Genomic DNA, 21,864 nt, shown 5'->3' with positions numbered 1-21,864 from the left:
TAGCCTCGACAAGTCGGAATATGTCCAAATCCGTCACCCGTATTGGTTCAAGTGGAACTCTCAAAACTTTCCCTCAACTACTCGGAATAATTCCTATTCCGACTGGCGCTTTGGTCACAAGCCACTTGCACAACATTCCCTCGTATAATCGGAATATTTTCAAGTCCGACAGACGCATTGGTATAAGGGAGACTCGCATAACTTTCCCCCGAATATTCGGAATATATCCAATTTTGGTAGTCGCATTGGTTTTAGTGGCACTCTTATAACTATCCCTCGTTTATTCCGGTAATTACTAGGCCCGACAGTCGCAGTGGTTAGAGAGGTGCTCGCATAACTTTCCCTCTACTAGCCGGAAAATGTCTAGGTCCTACCGTTGAATTGGTTCGAGAGGAACTCGTATAACTTTTCTTCGACTAGTTGGTATATTTCCAATTTCGACAGTCGCATTTTTTCGATAGGTACTCGCATAATCTAACCTCCACTAGCCGCCATATTTCCACATCCGACAGTTGCATTAGTTCAGCAGTAGGTCGAATAACTTTCTCTTGAATGTTTGGAAAATTTCCAATTTTGGCGGTGGCTATTGTTCTAGAGACACTCTCATAACAATCCTTCGGCAAGTTGGAATATTTCTAAGACCAATAGTCGCATTGTTAAAAAAACCAATCGCTTAACTTTCCCTCGACTAGTAGGAATATTTCTATTTCTGATAGTCGCATTATTCGGTGAGGCACTCGCATAAGTTTCGCCAGACTAGTCGGAATTTTCCAAGTCCGACAGTCGATTTAGTTTTTGAGACAGTCGCATAATTTTCTCTCGATATGTCGTAATATTTCAAAGCCCGACAGTCCCATTGGTTCAAAAGTCACTCGCATAACTTTCCTCGACTAGACGGAATAATTCCAAGTCCGACAGTCCTTTAGTTACGAGTCGCACTCACATAACGTTCCCTCGTATAGTCGGAATATTTCCAAGTTCGACAATCGCTTTGCTTCACAAGTCATTCGAATAACTTTACCTCGACTAATCGGTATATTTCCTTGCACGACAGCTGCTTTGGTTCCAGAGACTCTCGTGTAATTTTCCCTCGTCTTGTCGGAATATTTCCAAGTCCTACAGACGCATTGGTTCGAGAAGCACTCGCATATCAATCGCACGATTACTCGGAAAGCTTCCAGTTGCAACTGTCCCTTTGGTGCTCAAGTCACGCGCATAACTTTTCTTTGTCTAGTCGAAATATTTCCAATTCCGACGGCCGCTTCTGTTCCAGAGACACTCGTATAACTTACCCTTTCATGTCGTAATATGTACAAGTCCGACAGACACATCGGTTCCAGAAGTACTCGCATCTTTCTGTTTACCTGTCGGAATATATCAAAGTCCGATCGCCGTGTTGTTAAAGATGCACTCGCAAAACTCTCACCAACTAGTTGAAATATTTCCAATTTTGACAGCTGCATTTGTTCGAGATGCAGCCGTATATCCTATGACTGATCGGGTTATTTCCAAGTCCGACAATCGCATTGGATTGTGAGTCACTCGCGTAACTTTTAATCGACTAGTGTATATATTTTCATGCCCGACAGCAGAATTGGGTCGAGACTCACACGCATAAGTTTCACTGAACTAGTGTGTATATTTCCATGTCCGACAGCCACATTGTTTCAGGACAAACACGCATAACTTTCCCTCTTCTAGGCTATATATTTCCACGTCCGGCTGTCGCATTGTATCATGTGTCACTCGTATAACTTTCCCTTGATTAGTTTTTTCCAAGTATGACAGCCGTAATGGTTCGAGAAACACTCTTATAATTTTCGCCAGACTAGTTAGAATTTTTTTGACTCCGTCATTCGCATTGGTTCCAGAGGTAACCGCATAACTTTCTGTCGACTAGTCGGAATATTTCCAATCTTTACTGTCACATTGTTATGCAAATGACTCGCACCACTATACTCCGACGAGTCGGTATATTACCTAAGTCGTCAGCCGTTCTATTGCGAGTGGCACGCGCATTACTTTCGCCCGACTAATTGGAATATTTCCAAAACCCAACAGTCGGATTCCTTCACAAATCTATCACATAACTTTACTTCGACTAGTAGAAATATTTCCAAGACCGACAGTCAATTTATTTCGACAACCGCATTTATTCGTGATATACTCGCATAACATTCCCTCGATTCGTTGGAATATTTACAAGTATGACAGCCGCTTTAGTTCGAGAGGCGAACGCATATCTATCCCTCGATTACGCGGAATATTTCCTAATTCGACAGACGCTTTGATTCACAAGTCACTGGAATATCCTTCCCTCGTACAGTCGGAATATTTCCAAGACCGACGGCCGCATTGAGTCACAAATCCCTCGAATGCAGACATTGTGATGTGTCGGAATATTACCAAGTCCGTATGTCGCATTTGTTCGAGAAGTAATCGCATAATTTCCCTTGACTAAGAGGAATATTTCCAACCCCGACAGTCGCATTGGTTTGCCAGTTACTCGCACAATTTTCACTCGACTAGTATGCATATGTCCAAGTCCGACAGTAGCATTGGTTCTAAAGGCATTCGCATAATATTCCTTCGAATAGACGGTTGACTTCCAAGTCCGACAGTCATATTGATTCGAGTGGCTCTCGCATAACTTTCCTTCGACTAGGTCGGAATATTTCCAAGCCTGACAGTCACATTAGTTCACAAACTATTCGCATAACTTACCTCGATTAGTCGAAATATTTCCAAGCCGATAACCGCATTGGATCACAAGTCAATCGCATAACTTTCCCTCGTCGAATAGAGTTATTTCCAAGTCTGACCACCGTATTGGATCAAGAGTCACTCGCATAATTTTCGCGCAACTAGTCCAAATACTTCCAAGTTTGGTAGCCTTTATTGTTTCGAGAGACCATCGCGAAACTTTCCATCGACTAGGTCGGAATATTTCCAAGTGCGACAGCCACTTTGATACGCGAGGAATTTGAATAAATTTCCCTCAACTAGTCAGAAAATTTTCAAGCAAGACAATCGCATTGGTTCGTATAAAATTCGAACGACTAGTCGGATGTGTCCAAGTAGGACAATCGTGTTGATTCGAGATTCACTCGCATGACTTTCCTACGACCTGTTGGAATATTTCCCACCATGACTATCGTATTGGTTCACACGTTACATGCATAACTGTCCATCGATTAAGCGATTTATTTCCAAGTCCGACAGTCGCATTGGCTCGAGAGGCCCTCGCACAAAATTCGATCGATTAGTCGTGATATGTCCAACTACGACAGTCGCATTGGTTCGAAAGGCCTTCGCACAAAATTCGATCGATTAGTCGTGATATGTTCAAATACGTCTGTGGCATTCATTCGATAATCACTCGAATAAGCTTTCCTCAGCTAGTCGGAACGTTTCCAAGTCCGACAACGATATTAGTACGAGAGGAATTTGAATAATTTTCCCATAACTAGTCAGAAAATTCTCAAACAAGACAGTCGCATTGGTTCAAAAGAGATTCTTATAACTTATCCTCAACAGTTCGGAAAAATTCCAAGCCCGACAGTCGCATTGGTTCACAATAACTCATATAACTTTCTCGCGACTAGTAGAAACAATTCCAAATCCGACAGCCGCATTGGTTCGTGAGCCAATTGCATGACTTTCCCACGACTAGTCGGAATATATCCAAATCCGACCGTCGCATTATTTCCAGAATCACTCACACAAATTTTCCTCCTGTGGTCGAAATATTTCCAAGTCCGCCAGTCGCATTGCTTCGAGAGTCACTTGCATAACTTTCCATCTATTAGGTCAGAATGTTTCCAAGCTTGACAGTTGCATTAGTTCACAAGTTACTCGCATAACATAACCTAGTGTAATTGGGAAAATTCAATGTGCGATAGTTTCATTGAATCGAGATACACTCGCGTAATGTTCCCTTGCCTAGTTGGAATATTACCTCGTTTAATAGTCTCATTGGATCACAATTAACTCTCATAACCATCCCTCGAATATTTAGAATATTTCTATATCCCAAAGTTGCATTTGTTCGAAAAGAACTTGTATAAGTTCCTTTTGTATGTACGGACTATTTCCAATTCCGACAGTCGCATTGGTTCAAGAGTCACTCACATAACTTTTCCTCATCTAGTATGAATATTTCCAAGTTCGGCAGTCGCATTGGTACGAGAGAACATTGCTTATCTTTCCCTCGACTATTAGTTATATTTCCAAGATCTGTTAGCATAGATTCAACAGGCACTCGCATAACTTTTCCTCGACTAGTCGGAATATTACTACGTCCGATAGTACCATTGCATCACAATTCACTAGCATAACTTTCCCACGAATAGTCGGAATTCATCCAGGTCTAACATTCGCATTGGCTCGAGAGGCATTAATCTAATTTTCCGTCGACTATGTGGCACATTTCCAATTCCGACAATCGCACTGGTTTGAGAGCCTCTCGCGTAACTTTCCATCGACTAGTCGAAATATTTCTAGGTCCAGCAGTCGCATGGATACGAGATTCGTCCGCATAAACTTTTTTCTACTAGTCGGAATATTTCTAGGTCCGAAATTCGCATTGATAAGGAATTTGTCCGCATAACGTACATTCAATTAGTTAAAATATTTCCAAGTGCTACAATCGCATTTGTTAGTGATACACTTGAACTCGACTATTCGGAAAGTTCCAAGTTCGTCAGTCACATTGTTTCGATAGGCACTCGCACATTATTGCCTCGACAAGTCGGAATATTACCAAGTACGACAGTCGCGTTGGTGCGAGTGGTACTCGCACAAATTTCCCTCGACTAGTCGTAACATTTCTAAATCAGTGTGTCGCATCGCTTCGAGAGACACAAGCAAAATTTTTCCACGACTAGTCGAAATATCTCTAGATCTGACAAATAGCATTGGTTGGAGTGCCACTCTCATAACTTTCCCGTGACTAATCCGAATATTTTCATTCTGACAGTGACATTAGTACAAGAGGCAATCGCATATCTTTCCCTCGTTTAGTCGTTATAATTCCAAGTGAGTAAGTCGTATTGGTACGAGAGGCACTCGCTTAACTTTCCGACGAAAAGTCGGAATATTACAACGTGCGAAAATCGCATTGTTTCATGTGGCCCTCGCACAAATTTCTTTCGACTAGACGAAACATTGCTTGGTGCGGCAAACGCATTGTGTCGAGAGAGACTTGCACAACTTTCCCTCGTTTAGTCGGTAATTACCACGTCTTCATTGTTTCACAAGTCACTTGCATAACTTTCCTTCGACTAGTTGGATTTCTTCCAAATGCAAAAGACGCATTGTTTGGAAAGACACTCGTCTAACTTTCGTTTGATATATCGGAAAATTTTTAGGTGCGACGGTTAATTTGTTTCGAAAATCAATCCCATAACTTTCCCCCGTCTAGCGAGTTACTTTCAAGACCAGCAGTTGTATTGCTTCGGAAGGTACTCGCACCACTTTCCCTTGACTAGTAGGAATATATTCATGTGCGACAGACGCATTGGTTCAAAAACACTCGCGTACCTTTCGCTTGACTAGGCGGAATATTTCCAAATCCGACAGTCTGAATGTTTAGAAACACCCTCGCATAACTTTCTTTTGACTAGCCGGAATATTTACAAGTCCGGCGGCTGCATTGGTTCACAAGTTACTTGCATAACTCTCTCTCGCCTAGTCAGAATAGTTCGAAATCCGACATTCGCTTCATTTCGAGTAACACTCGAGTAAATTTCCCTCTACTAGTCTGAACATTTCCAAGCCCGACAGACTTAATTTTTCGAGAGGCACACGAACAACTTTCCCTCGTTTATTCGGAATATTTCCAAACCCGACGGTCGGATTAATTCAAAAGTCAATTGCAGAACTTCCCTGTCTAGTTGGAATATTTCTAATTTCCGGCAGCCGCATTGGTCTGAGAGGCACTCGCTTAACTTTCCTTCGACTAGTGTGTTTATTTCCAAGTCAGACAGTCGCATTGATAAACAAGGTACTCGCATAACCTAAGTTCGAATACTTGGTAAATTGCCGAGTCAGAGCTGTAAGCGTTTGTGATTCACTCGTATAATTTTCCCTCAACTGAAGGGAATATTTCCAAGTTCGCCAGGCGCATTGGATTGAGAGGCAGTCTGAAAACTTTCTCTCGACTTGTCGAAATATTTCCAAGCCCAATGGTCGCATTGGTTCACATATCACACACAAAATTTTCCCTCGTCTGGTTTAAATATTTCCATGTACGACAGCCGCATTTGTTCGACAGGCATTCGTACAACTTTTCCCCGAGTAGTCGAGTTATTTCCAAATCTGACTGTCGCATTGTGTCGAGAGGCAATAGCATAACTTTGCCTCGACTATTCAGTATATTTCCAAGTCTGACATTCGTATTGTTTAGAGAGAAACTCGCGTAACTTTCCCTTGACTAATCGGAATATTTCCAATTCCAACAGTTTCTTTGGAGCACAGTTCACTTGCACAACTTTCCCTGGACTAGACGGAAAATTTCCAAGTCCAACAGTCGTATGGGTTCAAGAGGCCCTCGCACAATTTTCCCTAGAATAGTCGGAATATTTCCAAGTCCGACAGTCGTATTGGATCACACGTCACTTGCATAACTTTCTTTGTACTAGGCGGAATATTTCCAAGTCCTACATCCGTATTGGTTCGAGAGGCATTCGCATATCTTTCCCCGACTAGTAGAAATATTTTCTAAGCCGACAGTCGCATTTGTTCACAAGTTACTCGAGTAACATTTCCTAGACTAGTCGGGATATTTTCAAGTGCGGCAGTCACATTTGTTCTAGTGTCACTCGCATAACTTTCTCTCGAATATTCTGAATATTTCCAAGTTCGACAGCCGAATTGGTTCGATTTTCACTCGCACAACTTTACTTCGACTAGTCGGAATATTTCCAAGTCCGACAGTCTCAAAAGGCCGAGAGCCAGTTGCATAACTTGCACTCGACAAGTCGGAATATTTCCTTGTCCGAAATTCGTATTGTTGCGAGAGACAGACGTATATCTTTTATTCGACTCGTCGAAATGTTTCTAAGTCCGACAACAGCTTTGATTCCAGAGTCACTCGCATATCTTTCCCTTGACTAGTCGGAACATTTCCATGCCCGATAGTCTTATTAGTCCAAGAATCACTCGCATAAATTTCTCTCGAGAAGTCGGTATATTTTCAAGATCGTCAACAGCATTGTTTCTAATACCACTCGTATAACTTTTCCTCGAGTGGTCGAAATATTTCCAAGTTAGGCCGCCGATTTGGTTCAAAAGGCACTCGGATAACATTACCTCCACTGGTTGGGATGTTTGCAAGTCTGATAGCCGCAACGGTTTACACTTTTCTCGCATAACTTTCGTTCGAATACTAGGGAAATTTCCAAATCGGAGAGCCTTATTGGTTCGAAAGGCATCCGCATAAATTGCCCAAAACTAACTGAATTATTTCCAATTACGTCGACCGCATTGGTTAGAAAGGCAATCGCATATCTTTACCCCGACTATTTGTCATATTGCCAAGTCTGACAGTCGCGTTGTTTCGACTGGCACTCGCATATCTTTCACTCGACTAGTCAGAATATTTCCAAGTCCAACGGTCGAATTGGTTCGAGTTGTACTCGCATGACCTTCCCTCCACTAGTTAGAATATTTCCATTTCTGAGAGCCGCATTGGAGCGAAAGGGCCTCGTGTATCTTACCTTCGAATAATCAGAGTATTTTTTTGTACTACAACCGCATTTGTCCGAGAGACACTCGCATAATATACCCTCCACTAGACGGGATATTTCCAAGACCGACAGCCGCAATTGTCTGGGAGGAAATCTCATAACTTCCCACGATTAGTAGGAATACTTGGAAGTCTGACAGCTCACTGGTTCGAATGACACTCGCAAAACTTTCGCTCGACTAGTCGGAGTATTACCAAGACAAACAGTCGCTGTGTATCGAATGGCATTCGCATATCTTCTACCAGACTAGTCGGAATACTTACAAGTACGACAGGCGCATTTGATCGAAAGGGACTCGCATAACTTTCCCCCGACAAGATGGAATTTTTCCAAGTCCGACCTTCGCATTAGTTTCAGGGGTAATCGCATAACTTTTCCTCGACTGGTCGGAATATTTTTAATTTCAACAGTCGCATAGGTTCACAAATAATTCGTATAACTCACCCTTGACTTGTCAGGATATTTTCTAGTCAGACAGTCACATTGGTTGACAAGTTACTCATATAACTCTCCCTCGACTAGTCGGATTGTCTAAGTACAACAGTCGTATTGGTTTGAGAGGCACACGCATAACATTCCCTCTACTAGTTAGTATATTTCTATTTCTGAGAACCGCATTGGATCGAGAGGTACTCGAATAACGTACCGCCGAATAGTCGGATTATTCCTTCTTCCGACAGTCACAATGGTTCGAGAGGCACTTGCATAACTTTCCCATGATTAGGCGGGATATTTCCAATAATCGTATTGGTCCGAAAGGCATTGGCACAACTTTCTCTCGACTAGTCGAAATATTTTCAATTTCGACAGCTGCTTTGGATCGATAGGCTCTCGCATAACTCTTCCTCGACTAATCGGAATATGTCCAAGTACAGCAGTTGTATTGATTCGACGGGCTCTCGCATAACAATCTTACTACAAGTTGGGATATATCCATTTCTGACAACCGCATTGGATCCAGAGGTACTCGCATAACTTACCTTCAAATAGACGGAATATTTGCTAGTCTGACCGACGCATTGGTTGGGAAAGCGATCCTATAATATTTCCTCAACAAGTCGAAATATTAGCAAGTCCGACAGTCGCCTTCGCTCACAAATCAATCGCATAATTCTCCCTCGAATACTAGGAAAATTTCCAAATCCGACAGTCGCTTTAGTTGCATTGGCACTCTCATAAGTTTCCCTTTACTAGTCAGAATATTTCTCAATCCGGCAATCGTATTGGTCCGAGAGGCAGTCACCTAACTTTCCCACGTCTAGTTGGAATATTTCCAAGATCGACAGCCGCATTGGTACTGGAATTGCTCGCCTAACTTTTCTTCGACTACTCGCATTATTACCAATTCTGACAGTTGCTTTGGTTCAAAAGTTACGCGCATAACTTTCCCTCGAATAGTCGGAATATATGTAAGTACGACTGTCGTTCTTGTTCGAAGAGGCACTTTATAACTTTCACTTGACTGGGCATGATATTTCCAAAACCGACAGTCGAATAGGATCAAGAAGCACTCGAATTACTTTTCCTCGACTTGTCTGAATATTTCCAAGTCTGACAGTTGCATTTGTCACAAGTCATTCGCCTAACTCTCTTCCGACAAGTCGAAATATCCACAAGTACGACAGTCGCCTAGTATCTAGAGGCAATAGCATAACTTCTCCTCGATTCGTTGGAAGATTTCAAGACCGACAGTCGCATTGGTTCGAGCGGGACTCGCATAACTTTCCCTCGACAAGTCGGAATATTTACAAGTCAGGCTGTCGCATTGATTCGTGAGCCACTCGCTAAACTTTCCTTCGATTTGTGATAATATTTCTAGGTCCGAAAGACGCATTGGTTCACATGTCACTAGCATAACATTCTCACGAATAGTTGGAATATTTCCAAGTCCGATTATCGCAATTTTTCGAGAGGAATTCTCATAACTGGTCTTCGACTAATTGGAATCTTTCGTGGTCCGTCAGTTGCATAGTTTTGAGCGGCCCTTGAATAATTTTTCCAAGACTCGTCGAAATATTTTTAAGTCTGACAGCAACATTCGTCGAGAGGCACTTGCATAACTTTCCCTCGACTAATCGGAATATTTCTAGGTACGACACTGGCATTATTTTGAGATTCACTCGTATAAATTTCACTCGACTAGTCGAAATATCTTCAAGATCGACAGTCGCATTGCTTATACAACTTTCTCTCGACTAGTCAGAATGTTACCAAGTCCGATAGTCGCGATTGTTCAGTATTCACGCGCATAGCTTTCCGTCTACTAAGAGGAATATTACTATTTCCGACATTCGCACTGGTACGAGAGGCACTCGTATAAATTTCAAACGACTTGTCTAAACATTTCCAATTCAGAGAGTGGCATTGAAACGGGAGCACGCGGATGTCTTTTTCTCGATTAGTCGGAAAGTTCCAAATCCCCAAAATAAATTACCCTCGATTAGGCAAAATTTTTTCAATTAAGACAGTCGCATTGAGTCGAGAGAAACTCCCATAACTTTCCCAAGACTTGTCAGAATATTTTCATGTCCGCCAGTCGCATTGTTTCAAGAGGAACAGCCATAACTTTCCCTTGACTAGTCGGAAAACTTTCTATTCTGAGAGTCGCATTATTTCATGAGGCACTCCCATAATTTTTTTAGAAAATTCAGAATATTTCTAATTCTGAGAGTCGCATTGGTTCCAGAGGCACTCGCATAGCTTTTCCTCGACTAGTCGGAATATTTCAAAGAACATCAATCGCATTCATTCACATGTCACACGTATAACTTTTCCTTGGCTAGACGGAATATTTCTATATCCAACAGTGGCATTGATTTGAGAGGCATTAGCATTACTTTCCCTCGAATATGTCGGAATATTTTCAACACCAAATGTCGAATTGGTTCGAGAGGCAAACGCTTAACTTTCCATCGACTAGACGGTATACTTCCAAGTACGACAGTCGCATTCGATTACAAATCAGTCGCTTAATTATCCTTCAACTTGTCGAAAATTTCCTAATCCGACAGTCACGTTGGTTCAAGACGAACCCTCATATCTTTCCCTCGGCTAATCGGAATATTTCCTAGTACGACCTTCCTATTATTATTATTATTATTATTAACCTTCATTCGTATCGTTATTAAAATCGTTATAATTATTGTTATTGTTACCGTTATTTTTATTATTATTGTTACTAACACTGTTATTATTACCGTTAATATTATCGTTATTAATATCGTTATTATCAACTATATTATTATCGTTTCTATTACTATTATTATTTCCATTATTGATTTCGATATTGTTATTGTTATTATTACAGTTATTAATACCCGTTATATTATCGTTATTACTACCTTCATTAATATTGATATTATTATCGTTATTATTACAGTTATTATTGCGTTTTGAGAATTATTAATACCGTCATTATTCTCGTTATTATTATTGTTATTATTATTTTTACTGTTTTCGTTATTATTACCTTAATTGTTATCGTAATTATTATCGTTGTTATTATCGTTATTATTATTGTTATTATGGATTTCCATGATCGCGTTGATACGCAAGGGAAGTATCGCTGTGAACTCCGCATTTCGTGTGGTTTTTCGTAATTTATTCCATTCTATCGACCGAAAATTTCATATCTCGCTTGTAAATAGGTAAGCGGTGAGTAAGTGAAGATAATTATCGTGACTAGAGATTGAACATCTATCGTGTAGTTTGTGAATGTGTGTTCGGTTGTATTATCGAAGCTTTTGACGTCATTACGTGTTAGTTACGGGAACTATAATCTATGACTGGACGGCAGACTCGACTGCTCATCGAGGTCTCATGCAGCGCTATCTACTCCAGGTTACAATGGCATCGCCGCTGTCAGCGCAAGTGGCATCAACTACGACTAAGAATTACGAAATATTTATCTTCATCGCATAATAGGTGCTTCAATCAGCAGGAAATAAAATCACGCAATACTCAACAACAGGTTTTAGATATCCAATGCTTCATCTAAAGGAACTCGGATGCGATCGTTGGTATATGGATGTGACTTGTCAAATTTCTTCTAATATACATAGCGCCATAGCGCCTCGTACAAGGACCCTGATCGCCGTAAGCTGTGCTATTTCTGCGGCGGAATAGAGCACAAGATGAAAACTGTAAGGTCAGCAAGCCCACTTGCTTCTTATGCTCCAAAGGCGGAGCTGAACCCAAGAAGCACGTGGCCGGATCAAGGGCGTACACAGCCTTCCAGGAGGCCCTTGCCACAGTGAATATAAAGAAAAAAGGATGAGAGTACTGCAGGGTAACCTCAATAGGAGCAGGATGGCTCATCACCTACTTACCCAAATCTGTTCTGAGAAAAAAGCTGATATTGTTCTTACTAGCGAATAGTACCAGGACAGGGCAGGAGCAGGATGGAATGCCGACGAATTGGGTAACGCGGATATCTGGATCCCAGATCCCTGACAGATGCATCCCCGATAGATCAAGGATCTGAACGCGGTTACGTTTGGGTGAGACATAACTCGATGACATATGTCAGTGTATATCTCACACCGAATGACCGGATAGACGACTTTCAGTCCAAACTGGACGATCTGGAATACGCGCAGCGGGAAATGCAAGAGGATCTCATTGTGCCTGGAGACCTCAATGCCAGAGCTCTCGAATGGGTGGAATTCAGGCCGGACACCAGAGGAAGACGAATCATGGAGGTGGTGTCAAGACTGGAGCTAGCAATGCTCAACACAGTCTCAATGTTAACCTTCTGAAGGCCTGGCTACAGAGAGATGATCCCGGACCTCTCTAGCCAACGAACACCTTTTGGCAACAATCGCAGACTGTTGGGTGATCGATGATTACACCGTGAGCTATCACCAGTACATTTTATTCGACGGACACGATAGGAGGCCAGCCGTGACAAGCGCAGCGCGACCCCCTCGGTGGAACATCGCAAAAATGGAACGAGAGAGGCTGTCTGCAGCCATAGATGAAGTTTGGATATCCCTTCAAATTGCATCCGCGAGTCTATCGCCAATTGCACAAGCCAGGAAAATGACCGCAGCAACTATGCAGCTCATCCAAAAGGTATGCGCCATAGTGGTGCCAAAGAAGAGCACAAAACGGTAGAGACGTCCTGCATACTGGTGGACGAAGGAGATCGCAGGCCTTCGCAAAAAGTTCTTAAGGCTTCGCCAGTTAGCACAACGAGTGAAGAGACACGACCTCAACGTTTCTCCTTTGGCCGCGGGGAATCAAGCAGCCAAAAAAACACTGAATAAGTATCATCAAGGCCAGTCAACGACGGTGCTGGAAGTAGCTGTGTCTGGATATCGACCAGAATCCCTGGGGATCAGTGTACCAAATCGTCATTCGCAGGCTGGAGACTCACACGCAAGGAATCCCTCACGACAAGAGGAATTTGGAAAACGTCGTGTATACACTATTCCCCTCACCGCCGGAAAGAGAGATTGTCACGGCTACGCCTTGCAGCCCCGAAGTGGCACAATTTACTGAGGAGGAGCTACTCAGGACCGCATCCGCCATGCGGAACAAGAAAGCTCCAGTACCAGACGGCCTTCCAGTGGAAGTAAAAAAAGCCGTTGCGCAGAGTCATTCTGAGCTCTTGCTGAACATGTATAGCATGTGTCTTAGGGAGGGCATCTTCCCCGCCCTTGAAAGAAAACGAGAATTGTGCCCATAAGCAAAGATAAGGGACCAGCAGATTACGCTTAGACAAACAGTCTGATTTGTATGCTCGATACGGCTGGCAAGCTCCTGGAGAAGCTGATTAGGCCACGTCTGTACGTGGCTGTGATGGCAATGGGCCATCTTGCTGCCCTCCAGTATGGTTTTCAATCCGGTCTCTCTAGCATCCACGCAATCCAGGAGAATGTCACGCCCGCTAAAATGACGGAGCACGGGAATCACCTATCTCGCTCATTGTGTCTGCTGACCACTTTAGGCGTGAGAAATGCCTTCAACTCGGTCAGTAGGAACTTGGCAATGGAAGCGCTCGAACGTAATTTCAGTGTCCCGGAGTACCTACTTCGAATACTCGGGGACTACCTGAATGAGCGCTTCCTACAATAAAATACAGGCAATGGATCGAAAAGATTGGAATTGATATCGGGGGCAGCCCAGGGATACTTACTGGGACCGGATATTTGGAATATTATTTACGACGGTATCCTACGTATGGCAGTCCCTGAAGGTGTTTTCATGGTTGGGTACGCAGATGACAGCAGCTGTCTTAACCGAAAGAGACACGAAGGAGGCACAGCTGCTACTCAACCAGGTTATGCACAGGGTCATCTCCTGGATGGAAGAACACGGGGTGGCCTTAGCAGACCAGAAGACTGAGATCGTGCTACTAACGAAGAAGCGCATCAACACCTTGCGCAGTTTCACTGTAGGAGACTAGACGACCCAGACTAAGTAGGCGGTAAAATAACTAGGAATAATGCTAGACAGCAAGCTCAATTTCGGAGAGCATATTATTAGGGCAGCCGACGAGGCTGCAAAAGTAGTAGCCTCGCTTGGCAAACTCAAAGCCAACATCAACGGTCCACGATCGTGCATGAGGAGACTACTGATGCGCACCGCCGAAGCAGTGATCCTGTATGGCGCAGAAGTCTGGGCCGAGGCGCTGCGACATGAGAAATATCGCAAGCGCATAGTCGTGGTAGAGCGAAGGGGCGCTCTCCGAATCGCGTACTCCTACCGCACGGTCTCGGAGCCAGCAGTGCTAGTGTTCACGGAGGTATTTCCGATTGATCTACTAGCCAAGGAGAAACAATTCGTTCACCAGCAGAAGCCCGCTTAGGGAAGGACGAGTCATCACGGATCGCCTGGTCTAACAGCATCGAGGTCTGGCAAAGCAGAAGGGAACAGGAACCTAGGGCAGACGGACTGCCAGACTCATCAGTCGACTAGACAACTGGCTAAACCAGGAGGCGGGAGAAGTCAACTTCTACCTCACCCAATTATTGACAGGTCATGGCCTGTTCAGCTCCTACCACGCAAAAATGAAGAAGGTAGAAGACAGCACTGTCCCTTTGGAGATCGACCGCTGACGACGCCCAACCACTCGTTCTTCAGATGTACACGGTGGAGCACCGAGTAACTCGCCTTGAAGCAGTATCTCGGAGATATCTCGCCAAAAAACCGTTTCGAGAAAATGCTTCGAGATCAGGAGGAATGGAACAAGGTGGCCTGGTACGTCAGGGCCATCTTGCGCAAAAAAAAGAAAAAGATTGGCGGCCCATAGACGCGCCCCCAACGTTGCTCCATGCTCCTGCCTCGTAAAGTCGAAGGGAGGGTCCCGTAAAGGGACGCAGCACTGATGCAGTGGCGCTATCCAGAAGTAATGCCACATGGCGGTGCCGGGATGGTATCACTATGCCACTAGAATGGATATGAGTTTATTAAGAAGTACCTATTACAATGGTGAGCCCGACGCTCCACGGTGTTTAATGGGTGACCGGAATAGTGGAGGGTTCCCCTCTGGCTGTTGGAGTACCTGTTTTAGTACGTAAAGATTGGCATTCTCAGACCAACAAAAAAAAATGATCGTTATTAGTATTATTACTATCGTTATTATTAGCGTTATTATCGTAATTATCGTTATAATTATTATTATTCTTATAATTAACGTTATAATCTTTACTATCGTCATTATCGTTATTATCTTTATTGTCGTTATTATCGTCATTATCGTTATAATAATTATTATCGCTATTATCGATATTATCGCTGTTATCGTTATTATCGTTATTATCGCCATTAACGTTTTCATAGTTATTACTATTATCATCGTTCTTATCATTATTATTATTATTATTATTATTATTATTATTATTATTATTATTGTTATTATTATTATTATTATTATTATTATAGTTATTATCGTTATTAAAGTTATTATTGTTATTATCCTTATTATCACTCTTATCGTTATTATTGTTATAGTTAACATTATTATTACCGATATTATCGTATTATCGTCATAATTATCGTTATTTTCTTTACAATCGTTATTATGGCCATTACCGGTATTATCGTAATTTTTGTTAGTATCGTTATAACCGTTAATATCGTTATTATCATTATTATTATAACTTTAATATTTTTATCATCGTTATTACGTTAATAACGTTTTTACCTTTATTATCGTTATTATAATTATTATTATTAATATTATTACCGGTATTACTACCGTTATTATCATTATTATCGTTATAATTAACATTATCATCATTATCATTATTATTACTAGCTTCAATATCGTTAATATCGTCATTATTATTATCGTTATTATAATTATCATAGTTATTAACGTTATTATTATTATTTTTGTAATTATTATCGTTATTATCAATATTATCGTTTTTATTGTTATTATCGTTATTACCGTTATTTTCATAATTACTATTTTTATAATTATTAACGTTGTTATCGTTATCATTACAATCGTTATTATCGTTATTACCGTTATTATAGTTAATATTATAATTATCATTATTATCGTTATTGCCTTTATTCTTGATAATTTCGTAACTATCTTTATAATTGTTATCATCGATATTATCGATAATTTCGTCATTATCGTTATTATCGTTATTAATATAATTAAAGGTAATACCGTTATTAAGATTATTATTATTTTTATTATTATTACTACTATTATTTTGATTATTATAGTTCTTACAATTATTATTATTATTATTGATATTATAGTCGTATTAACGTTATTATCGTCATTATCGTAATAATAGTACTTAAAGTTATTCTCGTTATAATCATTATTATCGTCATTATCGTTATTTCCGTTACTATAATTATTCCGTTATTATCGTTATTATTATAATTCTTAATATTATTATCGATATGATTAAGATTATCTTCATTATTATCGTTATTATCGTTATTATCGTCATTATCGTTATTATTGTTATTAACATTATCACCGTTATTGTCCTTATTTTTATTATTATTATTATTATTATTATTACTATTATTATTATTTTTATTATCGTTATTTGCGTTATTATCGTTTTTACGTTATTATCGTTATTATCATTATTACAGTTATGGTCGATACTATTGTATTTATTATTAATACCGTTATTATCGTTATTATCGTTACAAACGTTATAATCGTTATATTTATCATTATCGTTATTAACGTCATTATTATTATCATAGTAATTATCGCTTTTATTGTAAATATTATTATTATCGTTATTATATTTATTATCTTCTTTAACTTTATTATTAATGTTTCCGTTATTATACCTATTAGTATAATTATCGATATTATATTAATTATTATTCATATTATTATTAATATCTTTATATTCTTAATATCGCTATTATCGTAATTATTGTTATTATTATTTTTATTATTATTATTTTAATTATCACTATTATTATCAATTTTTATGTTTCAATCGTTATGAATATTATTATCGTTAATATTATAGTTATTAACGTTAATGTCTGTATTATATTTATTATCGTTATCATCGGTATTATTATTTCTATCGTTATTCTTATAATCATTATTGTTATGATAACCATTACCCTTATTATCACTATTATTATTATTATTAATACTATTTTTATTATTATTATTTTTATTATTATTATTATTATTATTGTTTTTATTATTATTAATATTATTATTATTATTATTATTATGATTATTATTATCGTTATTATAATTATCATCATTATTATTTTTAGTATCGTTAGTATCTTTATAATCGTTATTACCGTTATTATCGTAATTATTATTACTAAAGATTTAGACGCTATTATTTTTTTTATTATTATTATTATTAATATTATAATTTTATCGTTATTATGGTTTTTATCGTTTTTATCGTTTGTATACTTAAAATCGCTATTATCGTTATTACAGTATAGTATACATTATTAGTATCGTCATTATCATTCCTATCGATTGTACTGTTATTAAAGTTATTATAGTTACTTTATTATTATAATTATAATAATTATTATTACTAACATTATTTTTACTATTATAATTACTATTACACCTATTATTAGTATAGATCCTACTGTTACTTTTATTATTATTGATAATATTATCGTATTAATGTTATTATCGTTATTAACGGAATTATTGTTATTAGCGTAATTGTAGTTATTATCTTTAAAGTCATTAATAACGTTATTATCGTTTTTACCGTTATTATCGTTATTATTGCTATTATCGTCATAATCGTTATTATCGTTATTGTCGTTATTATCCTTATTAGCGTTTTTATCGTTATTATCGTTATTACCGTTACTGTCAGTATTACCGATATTATTATTATTATCGTTTTTATCATTTTTGTCGTTTTTATCGTTATTATGGTTATTATCGTTATTGTTATAAGTATTATCGTTATTACCGTTATTGTCGATGTTATCGATATTAACGTCATTATAGTTATTGACGTTATTAAAGTTAATATCTTTATTATCTTTATTAATATTATTATTGTCGTTATAATTATTATTATTATCGTTACTATCGTTATTCCCGTTATTATAGTAATTACCTATATTATCGTTAATATAATTATTATCGTTATTACCTATATTACCGTTATTATCGTTATTATCGTTATTGCCTTTATTATCGTTATGACGGTTATTATCCCTATTATCACTATAATCGTTGTTATCATTATCATCGTGATTAACGTCACTATCGATATTATCGTTACAATCGTTATTAACATTATTATCGATTTCATCGATATAATCGTTATTATCGTTATTATTGTTAATAGTGTTATTATCGTTATTATTGTTATTAATGGTATTATCGTTATTATCGTTAATATCGTATTAATGTTATTATCGTTATTATTCTTATAACCGTCATTATCAATTTTATCGATATTATCTTTCTTATCGTTACTATCGTTATTATCGTTAATATCGTCATTTTCATTATTATCGTTATTTCCGTTATTATAATTAATATCGTTATAGTCGTTATTATCGTTATTATCATTATTATCGTTATTATCGTAATTATCGTAATTAACGTTATTATCGTAATTACGGTTATTATCGTTATTAATGTTATTATCGTTATTATCGTCACTATCCGTATTATCGTTATTATAGTAATAAACTTTATTATCGTTATTTTCGTTATTATCGTTATTACCGTTAAAACGTTTTTATCGTTATAATCGTTATTATCGTTATTATCATTAACATCATTATTATCGTCTTTATCGATATTATCGTTATTATCGTTCTTGCAGTAATTATACTTTATTCTCTTTATTATTATTATTATTATTATTGTTATTATTATTATTATTACCGTTATTATCGTTATTATCATTATTATCGTTATTATCGTAATTATCGTAATTAACGTTATTATCGTAAATACGGTTATTATCGTTATTATCGTCACTATCCGTATTATCGTTATTATGGTAATAAACTTTATTATCGTTATTTTCGTTATTATCGTTATTACCGTTAAAACGTTTTTATCGTTATAATCGTTATTATCGTTATTATCATTAACATCATTATTATCGTCTTTATCGATATTATCGTTATTATCGTTCTTACAGTAATTATACTTTATTCTCTTTATTATTATTATTATTATTATTGTTATTATTATTATTATTACCGTTATTATCGTTATTACCTTCATTATCGTAATTACCGTAATTATTATAATTATCGTTATTATCGGAAATGCCGTTATTATCGTTATTAATGTTATTATCGTTACCATCCGTATTAACGTTATGATAGTAATAATCGTTATTATCGTTATTTTCGTTATTATCGTTATTTCCGTTAAAACGTTATTACCGATACAATCGTTATTGTCTTTTTTATCATTATTATCGTCATTATCATGTATAACGATACTATCGTTATTATCGATGTTCTCGTTATTAAAGTTATTACAGTAATTATCTTTATTATCTTTATTATTATTATTATCGTTATTACTATTATTATTATCGTTATTACCGTTATTATGGATATTAAAGTTATTATCGTTAATAACGTCATTAGCGATATAATTATTATTATTATCTTTAATAGCGTCATTGTCGTTATTATCGTAAATATTGTCATTACTGCTATAATGCTTATTTATATTATCGCCATTAACTTCAATATCGGTACTTCGTTATTATTAATATTATTAGAGCTATTATCTTTATTATCGTTATTATTGTTATTATCGTAATTGCCGTTATTATCGTTGTTCTCGTTCTAATCGATATTATCGTGTTTATCGTTATTATCGTTATTATTGTTATTATCGTGATTATCGTTATTACAGATATTAGCGTTATTACCGTTATCGTTATTTTCGTTATTAATGTCATTAGCGTTATTATCGTTACTATCGTTATTATCGTTATTATCGTAATGATCGTTATTATCGTTATTATCATTAAAATTGATATTATCATAATTATCATTATTATTATTGCTATTATCGGTATAATCGTTATTATCGTTATTATCGTTATTATTATTATTATTATCGTTATTACCGTTATTATTGTTATTATCGTTATTATCGTTATTATTGTTATTATCGTTATTATCATTATTAATGTTATTATCGTTTTAATCGTCATTATCGATATTATTGTTATTACCTCTAATATCGTTATTATCGTTATTAATGTAATTATCGTTATTACAGTTATTATCTTTAATATACTTATTACTGTTATTCTTATCAATATTATTATTATTATTATTACCGTTAGTATCGTTTTTATCGTTAATATTGTAATTAACGTTATTATCGTTATTACCGTTATTATCGTTATCATCGATATTATCGTTATTACCTTTATTACCGTTATTATCGCTTTATCGTTATTATTATTATTGTTATAGTTATTAACGTTATTATCGTTATTTTCGCAATTACCGTTATTATCGAAATTACAGTTTATATCGTTATTATTGTTATTATCGTTATTATCGTTAATACCGTTATTATCGTCATCATCGCTACAATCTTTAATAAAGTTGTCATCGTTATTATCGTCACTGTCGATATTATAGATATAATCGTTATTATAATTATTATCGTCATTATCGTTATTATCGTTATTACCGTTGTTACCGTTACTATCTTTATTATCGATATTGTTCTTATTATAGTTTTTATGGATTTTTTCATTTTTACCGTTTTTATCGTTATTAACGTTATAGTCGTTATTATCGTTATTATTGTGATTACAGTTATTTTCGCTATTATAGTTATTATCGTTATTACAGTTATTATCCTTATTATCGTTATTATCACTATTATCGCTATAATCGTTATTATCGATATTATCGTTATTATCGTTATTACCTTTTTTATCGTTATTACCTTTTTTATCGTTATTACCGTTATAATTGTTATTCTCTTTAATAACGTTATAACCGTTATTAGAGTTATTACCGTTATAATCGGTATTACCGTTAGAGCTATTATCGTTATTATCGGTATTACCGTTGTTATCGTTATAACCGCTAGTATCGTTATTATAGTTATTATCCTTATAACAATTTCTTATAGTTATTATCCTTATAACAATTTCTTATCTTTATTAACGCTATAATGGTTATTATCGTTATTATAGTTATTATCGTTATTATCGTTATTATCGTTATAATCGTCATTATCGTTATAATTGTAATTAGAGTTATTACCGTTATTATCGTCATTTTCGTTTTATCGTTCTTATCGTTATTGTCGTAATTACTTTATTATCGTTATTATCGTAATTATTGTCACCATCGTTATTATTGCTGTAATCGTTATCATTTTTATTATATTTATTATCATTATTATCGTTATTTTATTATTATTATTATTATTATCGTTATTGTCGTTATTTTCGTTAGTATCGTTATTAGTGTTATTATCGCTATTATCGCTATAATCGTTATTATCGTTATCAACCCTATTATCGTTACTATCGATATTATCCTTATAATCGTTTTATCAGTATTATTGCTATTACCGTTTTAACGTTATTATCGTTATAATCATTATTAAAGTTATTATCGTTTTTATCTCTATTTTCGATATTATCGTTATTATTGATTT

The 21,864-nt window shown here is 36.7% G+C and overlaps 1 protein-coding gene across 1 annotated transcript; it reads left to right on the top strand.

The window, feature by feature from the left end:
• Window positions 1–14,196: 14,196 nt before the first annotated feature.
• On the top strand, window positions 14,197–14,559 carry LOC124956617. The gene has a single exon (XM_047512670.1). It carries the CDS (start codon window positions 14,197–14,199, stop codon window positions 14,557–14,559), a length of 363 nt encoding a protein of 120 aa, XP_047368626.1.
• The last annotated feature ends 7,305 nt before the right edge of the window (window positions 14,560–21,864 follow it).

Source organism: Vespa velutina, chromosome 22 (assembly GCF_912470025.1).
Source record: "Vespa velutina chromosome 22, iVesVel2.1, whole genome shotgun sequence".
In the NCBI taxonomy this organism is placed as follows: Eukaryota; Metazoa; Arthropoda; class Insecta; order Hymenoptera; family Vespidae; genus Vespa; species Vespa velutina.
The sequence above is the reverse complement of the archived record's forward strand: the minus strand, read 5'-3'. Positions and strand labels throughout refer to the sequence as shown.